This window comes from Carassius carassius, chromosome 21 (assembly GCF_963082965.1).
Source record: "Carassius carassius chromosome 21, fCarCar2.1, whole genome shotgun sequence".
NCBI lineage: Eukaryota > Metazoa > Chordata > Actinopteri > Cypriniformes > Cyprinidae > Carassius > Carassius carassius.
In genome coordinates, this window is record NC_081775.1 from 24071626 (window position 1) to 24092575 (window position 20950).

Genomic DNA, 20950 nt, shown 5'->3' on the forward strand with positions numbered 1-20950 from the left:
CCAATCTGCTCTTCATTTACACAGTGGTTTATTTCTTGTCTATAGCAGCCAGTGACATTCTATTTCCAGTGCCTCTGATGCTGTGGAGAAGCTTTTAGGGCGAGTTTAGGGGGGGGGGGTCAGCTCCAGGTGCTGTTGGGACCACAGAGGGCTGAACCTGGTTAAGCTCCTACAGATGAACCTTATGCTGGAGATCTGTTGTGAGAGGAAATTTCACATAGTTTTAATTCCTTGGAGAGAAAAGTTCTACTTTGCTGCTGACTTTTTACCCCACAGTTTCATAACACCATCTTAAGTGGGACAAACCCAGAGTTCTGTATAAATGTATATTCTTTTTATATAACAATGCGTTTCGCTTTTTGAAATATATATATACATACACAAACACACTGTTATTATTTGTATTATTTGTATTATTTTATTCAGTGATGGCACATTAAATTAATTGAAAATTACATTAAAGACATTTATAATGTTCATATTTGTGTTTCCAAGAAATGCTTTTCAACTTTTAACTACATTTAAGGAATGTAAAATTTAAATGTATCACAGTTTTCACAAAAATATTAAACATAATAATAATAATATTAAACATTTTTAAAATATATTAAAATAGGAAACTTTTTTAAACTGTAATAATATTTCATAATAAATACAGTTTTTAGTGTATTAAAAAAAGTGTGTATGTGTGTTTGTGTTTATATAAAAAATAAATTTGTGTGTGTTTAAAAGATTATTTTTTTATATATTTAAAAATGTATATGGAATGTATTTTGTTATAAGAATCTTTTGTTTTAACATTTATTATAATTGTAATTTAAACACTTTAAAAATGTACAATTCTACTTTTGAAGAGGGATACTTTTGAAACTCTTCAATTCATTTGTGATCTGCAAGTTCACAATTCTGATTCGCACTCGATTCAGTATTACTTTAGTTAGAAATAGTACAGTTACACTAAATAAGCTAAATTACTTAGATAAGCTGCTTCTATATTGCTAGTAGTATATAGCAGATAATAAACACTGGATAGCAATATATCAAACAAGGTTTTGATTTTGAGGGATTTTAAGGATCAATATTAGATTGTTATTAATCTTTAAATCAATATTTTTTACCCATACCCTAGTTTGTTATGCACTTTAGTCAATGCAAATATATTGTATCAGTATGCAAAATGTCTCCAAATCGTTCTTATTTGGTGAGAGTCTTGATACCCCAATTAACCCCCCCCCCCCCCCCCACAACTTGTATTCGTGACTCTGTTTTTCCACTCTCCACAGCATCGCATATGCATTCTACTCTCCTAGGCCACCGTTTCAATCTTCATCGTTAGCTACAACAAACATTACATTTACATATTGATTTCACAGTTTTAGTCAATGTAAATAAGCTGCCATTACAGTAAATTTGGTCCTCTGTTAACATAAGCTTGTCCAAAGCTCCTCAGATTAAGGCGCTGGTTGCATAATTAATGTGTGCGTTACATATTAATTCCCAGACTCTCCTCTTCCTGACTGCTTTCATTCGAACCCTGATTAGCCGGCAGGCTCGCCTCTAAGCTGTTGATTCATATTCACACACACAGACGGAGCATTTGCTCAAAGCGCTACTTAACCCCCATCGTTTGTCATCAGATGAGGCCTTCTCTCCTACAGCTCAGCACCACGGCTCCCATGAATCTCAAACCCGATCTGAGGTCAGTGTGACGGCGGAGCGGACGAGCGGCACAAGCCCTCTTGTCCTTTTGTGTGACGTTTACACCTCTTAGCCCCAATCGATATCTCCAGATGGCCTTGGTGCTGGTGTGCGCCCATGCTGTAGCTCTTTGGCTCTGCCCTGGCCTCCCCCTACCCAAGCAGAGCAGTGGGGTAACACAGGCTTGTCAGAGCTCAGAGACCCTGGGGAGACATAGACGAGCCCTGACTCGTCCAGCGCTGAACTCTAACGCCCCTCTTTCTCTTTTTTCCCCCTTCCTGCCGTTTAGCAGTGCCCAGCAAGGGTTGTCGAATCAGAACTACCTGCTCATCATTAGCCACCGTGAAGCACAGAGAGATTACAGCCTCAACTTCCCCGCCAGCAAAACCATCCAGGAGGTGAGCCAACCGCACACCTGTCTGTCACCTAGCCCCTCTGTCTGTCTGTCTGTCTGTGTACACCTGCTGTCTGTCTGTCTCTCCACTGTGTTTCTGCCCGTGTTCTCTAAAACTGCTCTGATTTCTGTGGTGGGGCATCAATTTAATTATTACATGCTAAAATAATAGTCCTCATTGTACTGGAAATGATTAAGGCCTGTGTTGAGACAAAGCTAATTAGCTCCCAGTCAAAATTTCCACAATGCCCATGGAAATACTAACTTCAGGACTGCCTCAAAATGTCACAACTGTGTGTTTTGGGTGAAGCTATGTGTACATTTTGTCACGTGACCAATACATTTAGAATGGGCCCATCATATACAGTTTCCTGTGATTCTTGAGATTCACATTGTTTTGTATTTCGAGGCACATTTTCTGCATTGTAATGTATTCAAAACTAATTTTATTTAGATATTCAAATATATATTGCATATGTAGTACAACAATCAGATATTAAACCTAATTTTTATTTAGCAGGTGAGTTTAATATTCTAGAAGACTGTTGTCTGTTGTGCGTCTTTCTGTTCATAAAATTTTCTGCAATAACCAGCACTCCGTATTGAGCAGCTTAAACCCCCCTGTGGCTCATCAGCTCCTTTCCCTCTCCCATCAGACCTGTTCTTTTCATCACTTTCCTTTTAACTACACTGTGTTGTATTTAAGGTTGGTTTGTGTGGGACACAAAACCCAAACGCTCCATTCTGTACACACACTGACCCCTCCCTGAGTCCCTCACATTCTCCTCAGCCTGCCCCAGTAACCTACACACAGCTTTCTGGAAATGGCTCCATTAATTATTCACAGCAGGTAGCACACACCACGTCAAGTGTAACAAGCTCCCTGTGGACTGACAGCACCACTTGAACCCCTCCTTCAGTGCTGGGGGAGTCATGTTGGGCCAGTGCAGTGCCGTTTTGAAGAAACAGACATCTGTGATGTTCTTTTCTTTCTTTTTTTTAATTTTTTTTTTACTTGTCAACTTGCTAACTGCTGGGTCAGAACTTTCTTCCCAAAAAGAAAAGTACCATTGAAATTAAAATGATGTCCTTATTTATTCATCTTCATGTTTCATTTTTGAGTAAGTTTTGTTTAGTAGTTCATCCGTTTCATACACTATATAAGTCTGAATTAGTTAATGTAATTCTATAGATGTAATCTATGATTACATCTATTTACATCTATTATATAATTATTCAGTTTTCCACAAATTCCTTCCATCTTTTCCACAGCAGAATCCCTTTTTGCTTTGTTAATTTTAAAAAAAGGTTAGAATTTCCATCTTATATATTTCAATTACAACTGCTTTCCAGTCTTCTATAGTTGGTGATGTAGGTTGAAGCCTTTTGCGTGTAAGAGCCTTTTTAGCTGCAACCAGAAATATTCTCCATAGGTAAATATAATTGGTTTTATGCAAATCCAGATTACCCAAATATAAGACATGAAACTGAAATGGAATTTTGATCCTTAATATAGCTTCTAATGTCCTGTGTACATCTTTCCAAAATGTGTGAATGACTGGACACGCCCCAAAATATATGGTGATGATTTCTTATTTCTGAATTACATTGTCTCCAACATCCTGATCCTATTTCACTATAACATTTTTGAGCTGGTGAAATAAAAAAATCTAATTAAATTTTTCCAGGAAAATAGCCTCCAATGGTGAGAGCCTGTGGTTTTCCATTGGGATTTACAAATGCTTTAACCAAGCCTCTTCCGTTATAGACATGTCTCCTCCTTTCTCCCATTTTCTTTTGACATAAGAAGTGGATTCTGGTCTGTGGTTTTGTAGACAATAATACAATTTAGAAACAATCTCATTAGTTGTAATAGCCTTAAATGCAGACAAGAGTATCTTCACAAATTCATTTTTATTCCCAAATCCCCTTCTTATGCACTGTTGTGTTAAAGTGGTGTCTTATCTGAAAGTATCTAAATAAATCATGATTACCCAACTTGAACCGATTCTTAAATTCTTGAAAGATTAAGAAAATATTATTATTTGTAATAGAATAATATGTTGTTACTCCTTTCTTAATCCATTTCTTAAACACTTCATCTAAAGTATTAGGTGTATACTCTGTGTCATATGCACACCACCTCAGTATTTTCTTTCAATTCACATTTTTTGATTACTGTGGCCCATATTTCTGGTGTAGTAGTAATCCACGGATGTCCTTTACTTATATGGGCCCTTAATAGGTTGTCATCTGCAATTACTGCTTGAACTGGTACTTCTGAGAAAAGGGAAAGTTCAATTTGCTTCCATCTAGCTTCGTAGCTTGGGTTAAACCAGCAAACGATGGGTCTTAATTGGGCGGCTATATAATAGTCTTTTAGGGAGGGGAGGGCCAAGCCTCCCTTCTCTTTAGGTATCTGAAGTGTTTTTATCGAATTCTGGATTTTTTACCTTCCCAAATAAACCTTATAATCCATTTGTCCCAATCTTTAAATTGTTCTTCTGAAATCTTTACTGCGTGTGACTGAAAAAGATTTAAAAGCCTCGGGAGCATATTTATTTTGATAATTTAGTTCTTTTGTTTTTAACTGAAGAACTGATTCTCCCCACCTCGGCTTTGTCCACACAGTCCCAGAATCTCTTTCCCGGGGAAACTGCCGCCTTGATGGCACTGGTCACCATTACAGTAATCAGACTACTTGACAGGTTTGTAATGGTGCTAATTGAAGAGATTAAAGTGAGATGGGTGAGCACTCTCTTTCCCTCAGCAGATGGTTTTGATGAGCACCTACTGTGAACCTTAAGTGTTTCTGTTGGGATTACAACAACTGGAGAGTAGAGCCCGCAGGGTAGAGAAAAGAGAAGCAGGAAGCGAAGCTGTTGGCTTGGTAGGGGAGCGAGTGACTGGACAAAGCTGAATCAAACGGGCTGCTGTGTCCCCGACTGGCTTGATCCTCAGACATTCTGCTTCTTTCTTCCTAAGATGGAGAACGAGGGGGAGATGGAGTAGATTTGTTTTCTAAGGAGAAACAAATTGCGTGCAATATAAAAATTTTTTGTTAGAGAACACCTTATTGGTTGCACGTCTCTCTCTCTGAGTTGGTTTAGTTAGCTGGAGAGTTCATTAGTTACTTTGGCTCCACAGGAAGATTTTCCCTCTTTTCGGATGGGAACATTTTTATCTAATGTGTCCAAGTGCTGGCTTTTGTGCCCGAAAATACCAGAAAATAAACATGTGAACGAGAAACAAAAGCTCAATGGGATCCACCGCATTTCTTCACGAACGTCTCGTTGAGAAAAAGTTACTAACAAGTGAGAAAAGTTTTTGTTTTACAGTTGTGGCCCTAAAACTGAAGGCCTGTGTGAAAATGCAACAAAACAGCAACAGAGAGCTCTCACAGTCTCCCCTCTCTCTACTTTTCACCATTCACCCCCTCGCAGCCACATATGGAAGGGCTCCTCTTCAGCCTTTCTTTTTCTGCTCATCTTTTGTCTTTGCTGAAGACCAGCCGATGCTTTTCTGCATGTGCATATCAATAGGAGCAGCAATAGAGAGAGGGAAGAGAGTCCCTCAGTGCTGTCCCGTTGTTTGTCTTTGCCAAAGGCTCTCGCTCTGCCTCCAGGCTCCCAGGGAACGTACCCTTCCACTATTCGGCCCCGGGCCCTGCTCTCCTCCTCTGATTGGCATTCCCAAACCCGAGTTCGGGGCCATGCTTAAGCCTCAGAGCAAATGTTTGTCAGGAAAGTGGCAGGGAGAATAGGGCCGTCCGATAGGGCTCTGCCGTCCGTGACCAGACAACTCGTCCCAGGGATTTTTGCTGGCCCCACAGCGTTTCTCTCCGCAGCTGGAGAGATGAACGCAGAGGAAGAAAAGAAGGATGGAGCGTAAAAGAGTGTGAATGAAAGGCATCTGGTGCTGAAGAGCTTGTGACTGTTTAACAGCAACCTTTTCTTCTCTTTGATTTCTCTCCAGCCAAGGATTACCAGCACTTGGCATTTAGAAAGATTGGATCATTAAAGTGTGTGTGTGTGTGTGTGTGTGTGTGTGTGTGTGTGTGTGTGTGTGTGTGTGTGTGTGTGTGTGTGTGTGTGTGTGCACGCATATTTGTCTGGGAGAGTGTACAAGAGTGTTTATTGGCGTCTAAGTCATTTAATTTTGTATGATTTTTTTTTAGCACTTTGACTAATCTTTTTTTTTATATGAAGATATTAATAATCTTGCTGAATTTACTAAAATGTTTTAGATTGTTTAATTGATAATTATATATTTTTTTCTTTTTATTAAATGCTGCATATAAAAGAGTAGATTAATCTTCAAATCGAACTCTGCAATTTAGGTTCCGTCAATAAGGGGGCAGCAATACACAGATGCATTTTAATTTCTTTATCTCATTCTCAAATACCATTCTTTATCTTTGTAAATTTTGTGCAGTCCATCTTCTAAAGCAGATTTTTTTTTGACACCGTGGATTTGTTTGTTCTGAGGAAGATATATAATATTTATCTTCTATGACAACCATACGTATCTGAATGAAAGAAAACATTTTTAAATGAAAGGCGCTGTTACATGCAGTCCTTAAGAATATAATCCTGGCAGCTGAAATGTCTTTATCCGTGAGATCTTCCCACATTTTCTGATATAATGTCAACATTTTCTGCCCCCCCCCCCCCCCTCTTCCTTTTAACAGTGGATGTCTGTTCCCTGGTGCTAAAAACTCTATTGTGACATTTAAAATGAAATGTCAGCAGAACTGGGTTTAATAGGACGGAGTCTTTTCCTTCGTTGTTTAATCAAACCTCATTTTTTCTTATGGGCAGCAGTTTGGGCAAGGCAGAACAAATGTCAGCCGTTACCGAACATCTTCAAACTCTCTTTACTTTCTCTTGGAAATCAGTGGTAAATAAACTTGTTATTCGGTGGATTTGTTTGTTTATCCTTCCCGTGTATATTTTTTTCTCATTTAGTTGGGTAATGTTGGCTTTAATTTGCAGACCCCTGACTGCTAAGAGGAGGAATTCATAGCTCATGAATAGGTAATGACACTAGTGTTTGTGAATATTGCAGCAGTATGGGGCTTTCTCCTTTTAAGTCATTTATAATTTGCAGTAGTTGCAGAAAAAGCCCTTCACCCAACAAGTCACCTCTGATGAACTTTTATAAATCCTTTTTCAACTGACAGGTTTGCAGTGGGGTTTTATTTGCTATTTTCTTTTCTTATTCTCCAAGAGCGAATTTCGAATTCACCTTCCAATATAGCTAAATCTGTTTTGAAGTCAAATAACAGTGAATAGCTTCTCTTTGGATGTTTGTCAAGATGGGATGAAGTCTGGCTGAAGTACCGAGTGGTATAGGTATATTGACAGTAGGGCAGTGCTCATAAAAAAGACCCAATGAAGTAAAGTGGGGAAATATCAGATTCTCGCAGAGGGCCGATTTGTTATAGCAGCTAAATGCTTCTGTCTGGCCCTTGGTGATGGCGTTACTTTCTACTTTCTCTTGGGCTGTGGTGCCATTTGACCCTAAACGGTTCATTACAGGCAAGAGCCGGTGTTTACGGCAGCCTGCCGGTCAGGCCTGGGCGGCCAAATCCCTGTAGCCCTCTGGTCAAACACAGATATTACACTCTGTAATAACATTGGCCAACCCAGCTGACCCTTGCTCGCTTCAATAAGAAAAACGCACAGCCCAGTGTGTGGGCTTGTTGATGTTTGAGAGTGTGAGTGTGAGTGTGTGTGTGTGTGTGTGTGTGTGTGTGTGTGTGTGATGGTAGAGTCTCCGACTTAAGCCAACCAAGCTGATGTTGTCAATATCTGAATTTGTTTCCCTTTATTGAGTTTTTGCCTTACCAAAATGGTAAAGAAGATATCTTCAGCCATGGTTCTTTATATGTCTATATTACTGAAACATAAAAAAGAAACTTTTCTATCTGTATGGAAAGCCTTTCAATCATCCTTGTATCCTTATAAATATCCTCTGTAAATGAATGCAGTGCTCTTAAATAGTTTTTGCTTCAGAACACAGATTTTCCATTTTGTAGTTTATAAATAGACTAAGTAGACTGTTTTAGTAGAAATTACTTTGATTTTTTTCTACTTCAAAATGTAATGTTTAATTTAATGGTTATTTATTTATTTTTTAGTAAAATTTATGTGCAGTTTCTGAGAGAATCATTTCTACCAATTTTTTTTTAGTTTAGCAAAATTGCTCAAGAGTCAACGAATGCTTTTGTAATTAAATCCAGTTATTATTATCATCATGAACTAAAAGCCCAACAAAATGCTTAATTATTGACATGACATAGTACAAGTATTAATAACATAAGAGTATTCATCATTTTAATTTCTGAAGTCTTGAAAAAATATAAAATATAAAAGTATATCAAATCAGCTGGCATATTTTTGGTTACGACCCCTCTATTATTCCATCCATAAATATTCATATTGTTAGTGGTAATATTTTGTCAACAGAAATGTCATGATTGTATCTGTTAACGAACTCTTAACCCTTAAATCTCTTTCAACCCTGCTTCATGTCCTTTGTTTTCACAAGCATCTTGCAAGCCATCGTTTCTGCCTCCGTGGGCACGAGTCCTCAGTCTGGCAGAGGATACATGTCCACTCAGTGCGCTGGCGGTGGGATTTGGCCATGCGCTATGAGGGCTTTCCGCCACAATGGCTAGTTTTCTCTGCCTCTGTATCTAGCGCCGCAGGGTAGTGCACTCTCTGGGGATAATGCACTAGAATCCGCGGCCCATCCCGCTTTGGGTGACGCCTGCTTTGATCACCCCCGTCCTCAGCACATCAGCCTGGCGTTGGGCTTTAAACCAACAGCGGCATAGGAGCATCAACTGTTTAAATGCACGCAATGTTATTAAGTGCAGTTACACAGGGGTGAATAGCAGAAGGGAAATACTGTCCATTTTTCGAGTGAAGGGCTGTTGGCTTTGGGTTTAGGATAGGCATCTGTGGAATTTTTTTAGAACACGGAGCTTTTTCCACTACTTGCCTTGTCTCCCTCCCATCACAGTCACTTATATCTTAGCTAAAATTGTAGGTACACGTCGTGTTGTGATAGTGTCTAAACAAAGTGTTGTTTGGTATTGTTTGTTAAATAAACTTGGATGTGTTTGTGGATTATGTTGTGTTCTTGTACCTGTTATCTAATTTTGTATGTTTATATCTCAGGTGAAAAGGAACATTTCAGACCTGACAAACATCCCTGTGCGGCATCAACAGTGGGATGGCTGGCCTGCCTCTGCCTCAGATGACTCGGTATGTTTTTACTCTCTCTTTTAGTTTTTTTTTTTTTAATCCTGTGACGATTGTGCACCTGCCTTTTGCTCCAGTTTAAATAAAAACTGCCCAGATTTAATAATTATAATATAGAGAATAAATTGTAAATTAAGATTAGTAGAAGTGTCACTAATATATATGTATATCTCACTGGCCCCAAATCCTGCACTGCTATAATTGTTGCATTTTTACTTTCAGTGTAAAATGACAAACTACATGATAAGAATTGTGCCTTAGGAGTGTAAGGAAACAGGTTTCTTATGGAAGTTTAGACAAACTGAATAGAATAGTTTCTTCTTTTCTGTAGTGGCTTAAGCATCACCCAATGTGAAAGTAAGATGTTGGTACTAATTAAGATGTCACACAGCAGCTCCTCTCTCTTGTCCTCTCTGTGTGGACATTACAGCTCATGTAGTGGGGGGTCAATGACCTTTCTCGCCCTGTTCTGTTCTCCCAGCCTTTCAGTACGGCTCGTTCACTGTGATCAGAGAGGGCCTTAACACCGAACCCTGAGGAACCCCACGTCCCAGCTTAGACATCCACGATAATCATCTGTACAATAACCATGGGAACTTTTTCTTTACTTTTCACTAGTCATTGTGCAACTGACCATTTAAGCACGGAAATTGCCCTTGTGTTTTTAACCATGTGTTTCTTAGGTCTATGCTTGTCATTGTGTCTTCATTTGCTGTCAGGTGCCTAATTTAGGGCAAGTATAATTTCAAAGGGAGTGGCCTGATGAACAAACCTGTTTTGTGAGCACTGTTTGTTTCAGGTGTTGAAAGTCCCCCTCCCTCCAACTTCCATATATGCATTGTCATCTTTCAAAAGAGTAAAATGTATCTGACCGCTTTATTTTTTTCTGAAGCTATTAATATGGTTTTGGTCACCACTATTTAAAGAAAAAAATAAAGCATAAAACCCTGTGACTACTTAGTATTTGAGAGTACTAGAACAAAAGACTATGACCCCATTGTCAGTAGGTTTATGAGCAGTGTTTCACAGAGCTCTTTAACAATGACAGCATTGTTTATTTTCAGTGTGCATTTGTATGGCTCATGTATTTCACCCATTGCATTTAGCTTATATTGTTAAAAGGGCGGTTGGAGAGATCGTTTCGTCCTTTAGCAAAAAGCACAACAGTCACAAGGTCACTGAATTACACCCTTTCACCACAGACTGCCCACTTGAGTCGGGCCACTTCAGGGCTGAAGTGCACTCACCGAAGACCTCAACCCACAATCTTGTTCTTTTTTTGATGAAGAGGGCACCGCTCATGAATACTCTTTAAGGCATGTTAAACCGTTAATGCCAAAGCAGTGATTGATATTGTGTGGTAATCATCATGCACTTGGCCACAGACCAGCTTTTCACCTCAAGTCGTCTTGGCTTATAGGGAGGGACATATTATTAAAGCACCAGTCTTATTTATGGCCCCCGGTCCTTATTGAAATGCCTAGCTGAGCAAAGCTCTCGCATGGCAGGCAGGCCGTTTTTTGCGCGTATCTCATTAACCTTCCCTCATCTCCTGGGATTTGTACCAATAAACATGACAGCCCAGGCTTAGAAATACATTTACCAGCAGTCTGAGTCAATGCCTACTCCACTATGCTTTCATTACCCTTGGCTTGCTCATATACGACGAAGTCTCTCTGTGCTCTGTTCCACCTCATAAGGGTGAAAAATGGAAAACTGATCAGTAGTCAGTTTACATTTCGCCAACCAAGATTTTAAGCATATTAGTTTTGAAGGAGCTAGTGAAAGGTTTTTGTACTGTTGAAATGGATTGACATTTATATTAATCAGTTTCAGAGGGAAGTCAGAACATATACTTGGCTCTCAGTGTATATTCTTTATTCATGTTTTGTATTACTGTCAGGGAGTCAAATTAAGAAAATATGGTTTGATTTTGATCCATTATTGCAGTGAAACTGTTTAACCAGTTAACATTTAAACAGTGTGTTTTTAACTGGATTTGTGATTCGTATTGTAAATTTGTCTCCGGGGAGAAAGGGATTACAGTGTAAAAATCAGCGTACCTTTTTATGCCTTTTGAATCTGTGGGTGGATCTTAGCAGTTGTCTTGACGTCCCTATGCAGTGTCTAAAATCAAAGGAGGCTGTTTACCATAGTCATGTTTTAGCCCCTGTTTGTTTGAGTGGGTGTAGTCGGGATGCGTGTGGTGTGTTTGAGGGGCTGACACAGGCTTCTTCATATGGCAGGCCACTTGAGGACTGCTGTTTGCAGGCTGTGTTTGGCATTAACTGCCCAAACTTCGATATCTTTTCTGCCCGATCTTAGGCTGCACTACATTTTTCATTTCATTTTGTTGAATCCTACTGTGTTCTGGAGATTACCGATGATTTATGTAAATAATGCCAGTTCATCATTTAGTTTTACTATTGAAGATTTATTTCATGGCTTATGTAAAATTAGTAATCTGAAAAAAAATTATTGTGTTAAAGATTGATTGACTCTGCACTGTTCCCTTGATGCTATCATTTAAAATGTCCCAGTGTCAAATTGTAGCTCATGTTCTTGTTTATTTTATTTGTTCTCTTAATTTAGGCTTCTAATTGGTCCATTTCCCACCTCCGAGTCTGCTTTCTCACACACACACATCCTGAGCCAAAACTCTTTTGAGCTCTTTTCTTATTTCACTGCCAACCTCATGGAGCACCTATGGGAATGATTGACAACTCCTGGAACGTCCTTATTAGAGTCTTTTCCCCCTTAATTGCTGACATTTATCCAGTGTTTCTCGGTGTTTGCTAATGTATTACTGCTGCTGCTCTCTGAGGGTCTCCGTGGCCCATGGCTGTTATGGGCTTTCAGCGTCACAGACCTGCGGAGGCGGCTTATTGGGCCCGCTGGTTGCCGTAGCGACGAGGCTCAGCTTTAAGCCCATACAGAGCCCCTTGTGAGATTGCTGTCTGCAGGTGAAGTTTTTGAGAGAGAGGTATATACACTCTTATATTGCCAATCTTCTGTCTTCAGAATCCTCACCTTGCTGTTGATCTCCACTCCCTGTGCCTTAATGGGGCCGACTGACATAAAGCATGCTATACATGTTTAGATCAACACCCTGCTGACTATGCCAATGTCATATTTATCAGTGGGTAGTGGTGATCTATCATCATTTTTCACCCTGCATGATAGATTTGGAAACTATTTAAATTTAGAGAACTGTAAATAAACATTACTCATTTTTAAATTATTATTTTTATTATTTAAAGTTATATATGGGTCAAAGACGTTAAAATGTCTGCATCAAAAATTCAAACATCATGATTATTTATTATTGTAAGGGAGCATATTACATTTTATTGTATTTTAAGTAAAAACAATCTTACTGATAGATGGGTAAGACCTAGGATAGTGGTAAATAAAAAAAATGTAAAATTACAACTAATTAATATTTGGGGTGAAAGTAATTAGTCTTTTAATGTCATAAATAGTTTTTTGTTGTAAATATGCCTGACAAGAATGTTACACTGAATGACATTTTAGTGGGTGTCTTCTGTAAATAAGGGAAAAGTGTATATTTATTTATTGCTCTGAAAAACAGAAACAAACTTACAAAATTAAATTAAACCGAAAACTTGCTATACACTTATTATTTTTTATTCTTAAACCCTTTTTCATCTTTGCACATATATAAAAGTATATGTATATACATATATGCATGCACATTTATGTAAGTAAATATAACATAATAAATAAATAAATGAAAATTATTTATCTAATGCATATAAATTTATCATTACTAGCTTTTTTTTCTTCATTTTTATCAAAGATTGGACATGTCAGTTACTATTTTTTTTAGTATTTCAAATAATATTTTAGTTTTAAAGTATCACTATTGTGACACTGAGTTTTGCACTACAGAATTATAACGTTTTATTATTGTAAGAGGCATCTGCTGTTGTCTGCCATGCGGCATCAGGCAAATCGTAGCAGTTACAGATTACACCTTAAACAGGTGAAAACAAAACATCGCCTAGCCTATTCACACTTTTTTTTTTCTCAAAGAGCTTAGTTCTGAAAGGTTCACTGGGCATTTTAAACACTATTTGACCTTAGATCTTAATCAAGACTGACACCTCTTCAAACCCCAGCCTGAAAGGGTCCAACAGGTGTTTAGGGTGGGGCTTCTTATTTTTCTTTTCTTTTCTGGACTCCACACTCTCTCGCTTTTTCCGCGCTCTGTAGCTCTCTTGTCCTCATCTATCAAAGAAGGCAGACACAAGGTGCAGCTCGGGGCTTTCGGACGACTAGAGCAGCTGTCAGCAGTAATTATCTCCTTCACAGCCTGAGCGATAAAGAATGACAACAGATAGCTGAAAACATCCAAGAGGAGAAGTAAAAGTTGGCCAGCGAAATGTGTTAAGTTGATAGTAGATGGAGAAGTCCTCTAAGATGAGGTCAGAGAAAATGGAATGGAATTCCTCTATTGCATGGTGCTCAGTGCTATGGGCTTTAATGCAAGTGTTAATGAAAGGGGTCCAAAAGAGGAGGATTTTGTTCTTTGTTTGGAGGTGGAGAGGGAGGTGTGGAAAGATGAGGGGGTGACCTCTCCCCTGTAGCCTGAGGCTCTGAACACGCACACAGCTAAGCAACCAGACACACTCATACCATTAGACAATAGGGTCAGAACATGGAAGTTTCACCACTTACCTGTGACTTTTAAGTGCCACGTGTGAAATCATGGAAAACAGGATTTAGCTTATTAGATAACGGTTATTTACTATGTATATGTACTGTAATATTTACTTTCCTGACTATTTATGAGAACTAAACTGAAAAAAAAAATCATTATGAGCACATTAAAGGGATAATTCACCTAAACATGAAAATTCTTGCTTAATGTCATTAAAAACCTTTATGACTTTATTTTGTATAGATGTGTTTTTGTAATTTTTATTTATTTTTGGTCGTCTAATTAAAAGTCATGAGAGATCAGGGTTGCTTGGAATTCAGAAACTATGAAAATGTCATAGGTTTGAAACAACATGAGCTTGAGTAAATTATGACAGAAATTGCATTTTTGGGTGAACTATCCTTAAATATTCAAAACTAACCATTGGGATATCAACGTCTATTCAGGATAAGACAACTTTACCAACCCAATGATCTAACCTGGTATGTGGAGGTTTGCATCAAAAAGTTTATTAATATTACAATATTTTAGGTTGGATAAAGAGTTATGGAAAACTTTATTATGACTGCACAGGCACCTTCAGTAGTGGCACAGTTTACCCTTTCTTCCCTATGATTTCTTCCCTAGTGAGTTCTACATTTTCTCTCTGATCCTCTTGCAAAAAGAACATGTCTGATTTTTGGACAGTGCTTTTGTTTGTGTCACCCAACAGTACTGTACATTGTCTCTCTGTACAGACAGTCTGTCTTTAATTAGTCCTTATAGAAGAGAAACACTGTGATTCTTCTCTCTGTGTGGGCCATCACAAAAAAAGAGAGAGTGTCTTGTGTATTTGTGTGTTTTGGGGGAGTTAGCGCCCAGTTAAAGTACTTGACATTCTGAAATCCTCTCTGAGTTGCATTATGGGATATTACGGTGCTTAAACCAAAGCTTCTTTAGACATAATCTGTTATTTTTATTATTATTATTTTATTTATACCAAGATGGGACATCGGTCTTGATATGTCTCAAATTTGTTAAGCTTAAAATGGTAATATGTAAATGGTGTTATTGGGTGCAATTTGTTTGATTTCCACCTAATGATGCAATTTATAAGTAGATCAAAAATGGAAGAACCAATAACTTAAGTAGGTGATACATTGGTATAAATATAGCTTGAATTGAACCAAAAATCTCTCTAAAACACATGAAGGTAAAAGAGCACAAAGAGCCCCCTGCAGTCAGGTATCAATTTTCTCTTTGTCTACTTGTGTTTGAATTTCTTCTTGTGTGTCTGTCTTGCTACTTTAGACCAGTTTAATACAGGCTTAGAGCTGAAAAATGTTTATCATTACTGTTGTTGTAAAGTATAGACCACTGTGGTCATTAAGGTATTGCAAATAAATATGTAAAAACAGACTGTGATTATAGTGTGTAATTGGTAATGTCAGATAAGGGTCGAGAGAATAGACCTCTGTGGGAGTTATGAGTGTGTGTATGGGGCTGGTCTGTAATGAGTCCCTGTAGTGTGGAGTGCTGCTGACATTTCCACTCTAGCCTGAGAGTTAATGAGGTACTCAGGCCTTCACCAGCAGCTCACCGTATGCTGCATGTGATGCTCTTTAGAGAGCCAAACACACCAGTACCTCTGTCATGAGCCAGAGAAACCATGCGTAGATGAATACCGATGGTCTTTGCAAACTTTACTGGGAAATGCTATCTTAAAGGAATAGTTCACCCAATAATTCTATCATCGCTGGCTCCTTATGATGTTCCAAAACCAAAATGATTACTTCATAAACGTTAGTTATGATGACTCTGTGGTCTTTTCCATTAACCGAAAGGGGTGTTTTGTTTTACACACAACAAAAAGATTGGGAAAACAATGCTAAAATGTCTAATAAATATTTTTTTTGCTCGCATAGATGACTCTGGCCTCCAGTGGAATCAGTTACCCCTGCCACCACCTGACTGTGAGCAGAAGATCTTCCCCTGCCCTCACAGTGGAACAGACAGATGAGGTGCAGCAGAACACACATCAACACCAATACAATGCACAAACAGTGTCAAAGCTGCTGTCGTTTACCTGTAGAGGAGAACCATGAAGAAGTTCTGTTTCTCTCTTAATGTTTACATTTATATATTTCATTTCTGCTGTCTTTGTTTTTTTTTTTTTTTTTTTCAACATATGGAAAGCCAGCATGTGGTGCCAGTTTTGGCTATTTTAATGTTTTGTAGGATTTTTAATTAGACTGCTCCGTTCAGCCAAAATGGATAAATGATTGCAATTTTTATCTTTAATGAGAAACTCGTTGTTGGAGTAGAAATGCAGTCCCGCTCTGAATTGATGAAATAATTTGTAGTGGGCACAGGGATCGCTGTTGAGTTGCCAGGCGTAACACTGCAGCCAGACTTGCCCGTGTTTCAAGTTTGATGGCAACCTTTCAACAGATTGACAACAATTACATTCTCCGCATTTATTTTAGGTTTGGTCCCCAATGTAAAATTAAAATTGAAGCTATTTTATGTACTACTATACTTTATGGAATTGTAATTGGGCAGTCACTGATATAGGTATTTTTTTTGGCTATTTCTGTTTTTTTATATATATATATATATATATATATATATATATATATATATATATATATAGTTATTATTATTTTTTTAATTATTTTGCTTTTGCCCCCCTCCCCCCAATTATAAACACAAATATATAATTTCAGTGAAATTACGGTTAGAAATTAGATTTAACATTTTGATATACAGTAGAAAAGATTTATAGTAATTTTAGAACCTCTCATAGAAACAAATCTTTAAGAGGCCTTTTATGGTTGAATTATTATTAATATTCAGTTTATGAATAAAAAAAAAAGTTTATAATTGATTAATATATTTTTTTTAAATTGTAATTTTACTTAAAAATAGGTTTTGATATTATCATCATTTTAAATATACAGTACCGACCAAAAGTTTGGACACACCTTCTCATTCAAAGAGTTTTCTTTATTTTCATGACTATGGAAATTGTAGATTCACACTGAAGGCATCAAAACTATGAATTAACACATGTGGAATTATATATGGAATTATATACATAACAAAAAAGTGTGAAACAACTGAAAATATGTCATATTCTAGGTTCTTCAAAGTAGCCACCTTTTGCTTTGATTACTGCTTTACACACTCTTGGCATTCTCTTGATGAGCTTCAAGAGGTAGTCACCTGAAATGGTCTTCCAACCGTCTTGAAGGAGTTCCCCGAGAGATGCTTAGCACTTGTTGGCCCTTTTGCCTTCTGTCTGCGGTCCAGCTCACCCCTAAACCATCTCGATTGGGTTCAGGTCCGGTGACTGTGGAGGCCAGGTCATCTGGCGCAGCACCCCATCACTCTCCTTCTTGGTCAAATAGCCCTTGATGCCTTCAGTGTGACTCTACAATTTTCATAGTCATGAAAATAAGGAAAACTCTTTGAATAAGAAGGTGTGTCCAAACTTTTGGTCTGTATTGTATAAGCCTAATCTAGGGATTTATGCCACAGTTGACACTGAAGCAGTTTAGAGTGAGAGAGACAGACAGACAGAGAGAGAGATTAGTTTTTTAATGTAAGGATTAATTTAATTTAGAAATATTCAAGTTCCTTCATTTTGGGTATGATCCCCATTGGTGTGATCACAGATAAAATTTGCATCTTTAGGTTTGTCACACAAATTGGCTTTTTTTTTTGTAAGAAATTGCCTCTTTGTCTGTGTTACAGTGCACAGATGTTCACATGGTCAGTGACAGTGAGGGAGATGATTTCGAGGATGCACCTGAGTTTGGTGTAGATGAATCTGAAGTCTTTGGCATGGGAAGCTCGAGTTTTCAAAAGACACCGATGAGTAAGTTATACTGTGCCATTTCATCAGGGTTGACCATGAAAGAATGCTGTTTACTGGATATCTGTATTGATATACTTCTTCCCTCAGTGCCAGAGAACAGTGAAAATGAGGGTGATGCCTTACTGCACTTTACTGCTGAATTTTCTAGAAGGTGAGATCCCTGGACAAAGTAACATTTCTTATCCAATTTCACTAAAGAAAACTTGTACACATTTTTCCAGCACTGCTGGTTTTGAATAAGATGTTTTTAATGTTTGAAAATAGCTGCTCTGATATTCGGTATTTGCTTATTTGTGTGTGATATTTGCTCAGTTTGTGCATGTATGTTTTGTAGATATGGCGATTGCCATCCTGTGTTCTACATCGGCTCTTTGGAAGCAGCATCTCAAGAGGCCTTTTACGGCAAAGCCAGAGATGTGAGTATAACCTCCATAATTTACCAATTAATAAATAAGTAATTTATAGCATCATTTTATTTCAATGTATTTTTTAATTAAATAATTTATTTTTTTATTATAAGTGATTATTTTATTTTATTTTAACGGTGACAGTTGGAGGTGGTACTGGAAATAACTGGGAAAACAGTGGGTGGTGAGATCAGGAAATGACCAGAGCCAGATTCTAGAAACCTACATTGCCCACATATAAGCATATGTACTACCAGGTCACATCTCTAACATTTCTTTTGATGCTCAGGTATATAAACAATGCTAAACATTTGATTGGCAGAACTGCTCCCCCATCATGATAAATCCCCATCAAATTTCCATTTCCCATTTGAACAGCTGAAGCTTTATTTAGAACAGCTTTGCGCTGGTTTTCCCGCTGTGTCCTCATAAGGAGGCTTGTATCAACTGACAGCTTGTGTGGATTACGGTCTTATTAGACTGGGAGGATGCAGCAAGATGTTCAGGGGGTTTTTGAGCATGAGGAGCGGGCTGGAATGGCTTCCTGCCTGCAGCCCAGCTGATCTCCTCCTCTCCTCAGCACAGGCACAATATGGCCGCCGCTCTCCCCCGAGGAGACAGTTCAGTGTGTCAGTAAAAACAAACTAATGTAAGAAGAAGAGATGACCTTCTGTGTTCCTCTCTTGCAGACAGTCAGTGTTTTTCTTCACGGGTCATACTTTTTCACTCTTTTATCCATGTGCGCTTCTCTAGTATGCCATTCGCAGTTGTTCTCCTTTTGGGCGTCAGCCAGAGGATTTATCTTTAGGAAGGATTTAACAGGACTTATTTAAGCTATGCGTCATTAAAAAGTACTTTTGATTAAAAAGTATGAAAGATGAATAGATATTTCTAAAAGTGAATCGCCGTCAACTGAAATGTTGTTCCGGTACAGCAAAGTCCCAAATGACTTATGAAATATTTTTAGCGTATTTTACGTGAAAAACTACATTGTGGTATTAGTTAATTATGACGTAACGTGTTTCCCATGGGATTGTAGAATATGGGGGGATGGACCTAGGGGATGCCACCCCCGGATTAAAATGTTTGTTTATTTTGAATTTTAGTGCCTCAATCTGGTACACTTTGAGAGTTTAAAATTAAGAGCACCCACTCCTTTTTAGTGACCAAATTAAATAGAATAAAAAAACATTAAAGTGGAAGCCAAACAATTATAATATAATAATAATACTTTCATTATTATTATTATTATCCATAAGCCAGCAATATATTACTATAATTTATTATAAAGCTATACTGTAAAATAAATGTAAAGCGTACAGGTTTAATCACCGCTGTTAGCCAATTTTGTGAAATGCTTTAATCATATGACCACAGATATGTTGGAAATTATTCAAATGTGAAAGTAATGCATAACTGGGGTCCGTTGCATTCCCAAATGCATGTTAAACTCACAGCACATGCTCCGTGAAGTAAAAACATCAGAACACCAGCTGATCACGTGCACACTTCTCCTTCAAACGTGCTGTTATGTAGTCTTCATAACAGACTACATATTTAAATTAAATACATTTTTTTATTTTGGTATCATTGACACATCCATTGTCAAAGAAATAGTTCAACGTGTTATTTTATTATCAAAAGTGTACAAAATATTTTCATTATCAATACAAAAGTGTGCTAGGAAAGATTAGATTGTGGCAGGCCGCGAAAGTCTAGACTGTTAATGGGAAACACTGATGAAGTTTCTGCATACCAACATCATCATATAGAACTGCGAAAACAAAGACCAGTAAAATAGGGATCTCAAAGGTATGCATTCAAGAAACCCATTTCAAACTACTCAGGCCATTGCTCGAACCACTGTGCTCCCCTCCTTTCAGTCAGCCGGTCTTCTCGTTAAGTGTAGGTTGTTTAGCCATGGCTTCAAACATTTTTACACGTGTGCATGTGTGGGATGGATTTTTTTGAGGTCACTTGTGCCCCTCTCTCATAGGCCTGAGAGGCTAATCACTAAGTAAAACACTACATGTGATGAAGTGTTTCTGGAGTGGGAGATGCTCCCAATCCATCCTTAATGAAAATGCTGGAGGTCCTCTGGAGGATAAGTGGAAGACTCTTGAGTCAGGCCACCCATCAGCACACAGGCCTCATCACAAATCCCCTTAACATCCAGCTAATCACGCTAACCCTCCTCTGCCACCCGCATAAAGACGGCCATCAAAATTCATAGCTTCTTCGCGCCCTTCATGGGTTTTTCATGCATGAGCTTCATAGAAGAGCCTCCGTGACAAAGTGATTTTTCAGTCCGCAAGAAAAGAGATAGATGAGTTTTCTGACACCCGAAAGACTTGTTCTTGACAGTGCCTTTCCAACAGGAGGACTGATGAAAATGGACTCTTGTCTATATACATTGATCAAAATAATTTATTGATGTGTCAGTCATGCACATCCGCAGGAAAAGTAACAATGTATGATTCATGAGCGAATCCTTCTTGTGAGGCAAATGATCCTAATGTTTCAAAGCTCACTGGAAAAGAAGATTATAATTGCTGTTATATTTGAATAAATAATGATGACTTGCATATTATTCTGTTTGTTTCATAGCAATCAGATGACTTGGAATATAGTTCGCAA

At 38.1% G+C, this 20950-nt stretch overlaps 2 protein-coding genes across 3 annotated transcripts in view; one reads left to right on the forward strand and one right to left on the reverse strand.

Annotated features, from left to right (window-relative positions):
• Nucleotides 1-20950, reverse strand: part of LOC132097943 (elongation of very long chain fatty acids protein 7-like) — a 343464-nt gene that overhangs the window by 191684 nt on the left and 130830 nt on the right. The gene's annotated exons all lie outside the window — the stretch shown is intronic.
• The window catches only part of faf1 (Fas (TNFRSF6) associated factor 1), a 72287-nt gene that overhangs the window by 23803 nt on the left and 27534 nt on the right, over nucleotides 1-20950 (forward strand). Inside the window, exons 7-12 of one of the 2 annotated variants that reach the window (XM_059503953.1) lie at nucleotides 1988-2096; nucleotides 9280-9366; nucleotides 15952-16047; nucleotides 17783-17906; nucleotides 17994-18057; nucleotides 18241-18322. In XM_059503953.1, coding sequence (XP_059359936.1) covers nucleotides 1988-2096; nucleotides 9280-9366; nucleotides 15952-16047; nucleotides 17783-17906; nucleotides 17994-18057; nucleotides 18241-18322 — 562 coding nt within the window. The remainder of the gene's footprint in view (nucleotides 1-1987; nucleotides 2097-9279; nucleotides 9367-15951; nucleotides 16048-17782; nucleotides 17907-17993; nucleotides 18058-18240; nucleotides 18323-20950) is intronic. The other variant, XM_059503954.1, reaches the window with a different exon arrangement.